The sequence below is a fragment of the Siniperca chuatsi genome, linkage group LG24 (genome assembly GCF_020085105.1).
Source record: "Siniperca chuatsi isolate FFG_IHB_CAS linkage group LG24, ASM2008510v1, whole genome shotgun sequence".
NCBI lineage: Eukaryota > Metazoa > Chordata > Actinopteri > Centrarchiformes > Sinipercidae > Siniperca > Siniperca chuatsi.
Genome location: NC_058065.1, coordinates 17,400,260 through 17,405,071, shown reverse-complemented (window position 1 = coordinate 17,405,071; position 4,812 = coordinate 17,400,260). Strand labels below are relative to the sequence as shown.

At 41.7% G+C, this 4,812-nt stretch overlaps 1 protein-coding gene and 1 pseudogene across 6 annotated transcripts; both read left to right on the top strand.

Annotated features, from left to right (window-relative positions):
• Positions 1–925: 925 nt before the first annotated feature.
• Positions 926–3,273, top strand: LOC122872141. Of its 6 annotated transcripts, XR_006377034.1 has the most exons (9): positions 932–1,057; positions 1,981–2,051; positions 2,139–2,315; positions 2,406–2,467; positions 2,550–2,636; positions 2,723–2,764; positions 2,833–3,005; positions 3,085–3,120; positions 3,219–3,272. XR_006377034.1 is itself a non-coding variant. In XM_044187942.1 (8 exons), exons 1-7 carry the CDS (start codon positions 948–950, stop codon positions 3,118–3,120), a joined length of 585 nt encoding a protein of 194 aa, XP_044043877.1. In that variant the 5' UTR covers positions 932–947; the 3' UTR covers positions 3,219–3,272. The 6 variants fall into 6 exon arrangements, 4 of the variants coding, with proteins under 4 accessions (XP_044043878.1, XP_044043877.1, XP_044043876.1 ...); XR_006377033.1 differs by having other exon boundaries at positions 2,833–3,120; positions 3,219–3,273; XM_044187942.1 differs by lacking the exon at positions 2,833–3,005.
• LOC122871753 lies at positions 3,270–4,566 on the top strand (annotated as a pseudogene).
• Positions 4,567–4,812: the final 246 nt, after the last annotated feature.

Genomic DNA, 4,812 nt, shown 5'->3' with positions numbered 1-4,812 from the left:
AAAAAAAAAAGCGCATGGGAGTCAGAGTGGGGAAAAGTGTCAATAAGTTAACACAACAAAATTTTATTCAGTGTTGTCCATTAATTCATCATTTACCAGACTTACATTCCCTTAATGGATGATAAAGTGGTGGAATCTGACTGTGTATTAGGCTGTAGCTTACTTTACATTTAAAAATATATTTATTCAGCTTTAATCTGACAGGGACAAATCACAGGGGCCAGCAACTGAAGATGAAAATTATATAGATCAAAGACATGATTGTCAGCTCGCAATCTGATACAGTAATTTGGTGATTTGCACTTGAAAAGGTAGGGGTTTGTTGAGGAAAACCTGCCAACTAGCAGGCTAGGTTCACAAACTCTGGATCACCTATCATGATAACTGATCCAGAGTTTAAGTTACCTCTCTTTCTGGAACTGAAAACCCAGAGTTTCCCCTCAAAGTTTTCACTAAACCCGCTTTCTGAAACAGGGCCCCGAACTAGATGATCTAACATGAGCTAGCTTGTACACCACTGCCACAGCTAGCTAACATTAACATTAGCAAACTGTAGGTAACGCCAGTAAGTAAGCAAGCACAGCACACTCACCTGGAAATAACAATGATTAACCCCATCCTCAATCACGACCTTTGGGTTAAATAAATATGCTCCACCTTGTCTTTCACCTCCTGTGTCCTGTTGCACAAAAGTAGAATTAAGACATCCGGGATAAATGACTCAGCTGAGCTCAATAAAGCCAAAACATGTGCGTCCAGGCTTAATTGGTTGCACAAAGACCAAGCCAGGATGAGCAGACACGGATTCATTAAGCCAGGTGAAACCAATCCTGGATAGGTGCGCGCTCACGGCTCACTCAAATAGACCCCGCCACAGATCACAGATTAACTGATTTACCATGGCAACTAGAGCCGCGTATTTTCCCCCGTCGGAAGCACAAATCCTCATGGAGGCATACGAGGAGGTAAAAGATATAATTAAGAAGAAAGGCAACACCGCCACAGTGATAAAGCAAAGAGAAAAAGCGTGGCAAAGTATTGCAGACCGCCTGAATGCGTAAGTAGTGCACAATTACACACTCACCGCTCCGCTGAAACATCACAATTACAAATCAAATATTTAATTCACATCTCCAAAAACGCAGTTGTACTGTAATTATGAAACGGTTAAATTTTTATTGAAATGCACTGCATATATGAGGGAAATTGTGTAACGTAACTCCATCACACTGTATAAAGCTATGATATATTATTATTAAAGCCTTACATTATTATTTTACGTTACTACGCTCAGTACGGTTTAATCTTAGCCGTTGTACTCTGCTTATTATGTTGTCCACGGTTTTTTTGTGTTCCCCTGCTTTTATTAATGTAAAGCAGCTTTGACAGAATGAAACAATTGTGAAAAGTGCTATATAAATAAAATTTTCTTGAATACATAGATGAGCTATAATAATAATCACTTTAATTTATATAGCGCCTTTCAAAGGACCCAAGGTTGGTTGCTCACTGCACTGCAAAAATGTCTTTCTTACTTAGTATTTTTGTCTTGTTTTCAGTCAAAAAAATATCTAAAAAAATCTTAAATATTTTCTAGAGCAAAATAACCTAGGAAAATAAGCAAAAACTCTGCCAGTGAAACAAGAGAACTTTTCTAAAAGTAAGTGTTTATGGAAAAAGTAAACTTATTTCAAGAGAATTTTTCTTATTATATTGACAGATATTTAAATTTTTTGCTTGTTTTAAGCACACATTTACTTGAAGTTTATATTTTTGGTCTAAACCTATACTTATTTTGCTAGGTCATTTAGAAAATCAAGAAAATACATCTTTAGTGTTTTTTTTTTTTTTTTTTTATATATATTTTTACTGAAAACAATACAAAAATACCAAGTCATTTTTGTCAGTGTGACTCCATTAAATGTTCTTGTGATAAAGAATGTGTGTGTGTGTGTGTGTGTGTGTGTGCGTGTGATGTAGATTAAACATGAACGGGCCAAAACGGACATGGCAGCAGGTCAAAATCAAATACAAGAACATTCTGCAGAATGGTATGGTCCCTGACTAATATTTAACAAAGCACAAGCATATATTGTACCCAGAAGGTGCCTGCTCACACATTGTCTGTACTGTTTTAGCAGTGAAAAAGAATACCCACAGACAAGGCACGGGTGGTGGGTCACCAAAGGCTGACCTTACCCCAGCAGAGGACATGGCCTTGGAGCTAAATAAAGGCAGGCCCGTCTTAGAGGGGATCCCTGGGGGGAAAGAGACGAGCATAGGTTCCTCCCAAGATGCCACCCGCTTCATTCAAGGTATGTCCTTCCATCTCTACATGGAATACAACCACATTCATATTGAATCAATTTGGACTGTCTGACTTTGGTTTACCTATTGCCTTGCAGTGTCTGGAAGCACTGTGTTCCTGTTAGAGCCACCAGCACAAGCACCAGACGATGCTGATCCAGTGAGTACTCCATCAAAGGCATACTGTAGGCCTGGCATGTCTTGTCTACTAGCTTCAATATGAATCCGATTAAATGTGATAGGGTGAAAGCCCCAGTGCAGCAGCAACAGCACATGATGGAGACGATGATGAGGAGGAGACCATCTCTGTGGATTCCAGAAGGCATGAGGTATCATGTTAAGACTGTGAAAGTACTATTTACTCTACAATGGTGAGGAGTCCTCATCAAAATCAAAAATCTAATTTCTTTTACAGGACCCAGATGCTATACAGTGGGAAAACCAGCCTGGCAACATAGTGCGTATTAATAAAAGGACACCACATCCTGCCAAATTCCAGCTGCGCTAATTGTATTGTGTTCACAGAGCTCACAAGCTATCAGAAAGTTGTATGGCAACCACCTCCGGCGCCAAATAGAACTGGCAGACATAGACATTCAGTACAAGAAGAAAAAGATAGAAAATCTTGCACTGGAGTCCGAAATAAAAAGAGGACAATTAGGAAACTGGACCTTGAAATAAAAAAACTTGAGAGGGAGGTGAGATATGCCTTCAATGTACACTGTATGCTAACTGTAACACAAATGTATTAATCATTATTTTTCTTTCCTCCCCCAGCTCCAAGAAGATGACACAGCTCAAAATAAAAATTAGGTATATTCTCGTAAAGTCAAGTGAGCCATGACATATGAGCTCTTATTGTGAGCACACAGGACGGTGGCATCTTTCTAAGGTATATTTTATTTTCACAGCAATCAGTACAACCAAGTCATCGTTATAAGGCACCGGCCTCTTTTGCCCACCCCCAGCACCAGGTGTGGCCACTAGCCTATATGAAGGCCCAAAATTGTGTGTTCCTTTCTGCTCTGACAATGGCATGCCCATTCTTGCGAGATGTGGTGGATGAAGAAGCACTTGTGCTGAGGAGAGCCTTCAGGCGAGAAAGGGTCTTCAGGGACCGGTTGGACCCACTGGCCTTCCCTGATGACCATCTATATGAAAGATACAGGTTTTCTGCAGATGGCATCAGGTATCTATGCAGACTACTGGGTCCCAGGATTAAGCACCGCACTGCACGGAGCCATGCACTGAGTGTGGAGCAAATGGTTTGTGTGGCCTTGCGCTTTTTGCTAGTGGAGCCTTCCTGTACTCAGTGGGGATGCAGAACAGCTGAACAAGGCCACAATTTGCCGCACAATAAGGAGTGTGTGTCTGGCTATCAAAGCATTAGCAGATGTCTTCATCTCCTTCCTGGCCACAGAAGACTCTGTGACATGAAAGAGGAGTTCTATAGGATTGCAGGTAAGAGGATCTACAAATTACAGGACAACTGTTAACACATAGTAGGATACTCATTACTTTGTGTGACAGGTTTCCCCAATGTCATTGGTGCAGTGGACTGCACACACATAAGGATAAAAGCCCCTCAGGTGCCCATGAGGCCGATTTTGTGAATAGGAAATCCTTTCACAGCATTAATGTTCAGGTGAACATAACTTTTGATATTGTCCATTGACGAACACTCTGCATTGCCAATGATGTGCACTGATTGGTGTAATATTCCTCATCTTATGATTTCAGATGGTCTGCAATGCTGACTGTGTGATCAGCAATGTTGTGGCAAAATGGCCTGGCTCAGTCCATGACTCCAGAATCTTTCGGGCCTCTGAAATCTATCAGTGCCTATCACAAGGTAAGCCACACAACCCCTATTTATAACCATCATGGCTGTGTCAAGAACATCACTGTGTTTATGAGGTAGTAATGATGAGATTTTGTGTTGACAGGTGAATTCTCTGGTGTGTTGCTGGGAGACAGGGGGTATGGCTGCCAGCCTTTTCTCCTGACACCTTTCACAGACCCCAGGAAGCACAGCAGGCCTACAACCATGCCCATGCCAGGACCAGGGCCAGAGTTGAAATGACCTTTGGCCTCCTGAAGGCACGCTTTCACTGCCTTCACAAATTAAGGGTCAACCCTGTTAGGGCATGTGATATTACTGTGGCTTGTGCTGTCCTCCACAATGTGGCCTGCCTGAGGAAGGAGAGGGCCCCAGAGTGCCACCAGCCATGGACTGGGACAATCCGGCAATCTTCCTGATGACGACAGTGGTCGGCTGCTGAGGACCAATATGTGTTGAATTATTTTAGTTAGTATGTGTGCTTTCAATTTAGGTAAAAATGTCCTGCTGTGGCAGAGGAAATAGGGTTTTTTTGGGTTGTTTTTTTTTACGAATTTGGCCTCTTATGATGTTTGTGCGGTATACTGTGTGTAATACAAGGCTGCAGGGAGGCTACTGCATCCATTCATTTGTCTGTTCAGTTGATGTGTATGGATTTGTCCTGC

Coding starts and splice junctions, on each gene's coding strand:
- LOC122872141 (XM_044187941.1), top strand. CDS start 948: ATGGAGGCATACGAGGAGGTAAAAGATATAATTAAGAAGAAAGGCAAC. Junction 2,468..2,549: donor CACCAGACGATGCTGATCCA/GTGAGTACTCCA, acceptor TAAATGTGATAG/GGTGAAAGCCCCAGTGCAGC. Junction 2,637..2,722: donor TGGATTCCAGAAGGCATGAG/GTATCATGTTAA, acceptor TTTCTTTTACAG/GACCCAGATGCTATACAGTG.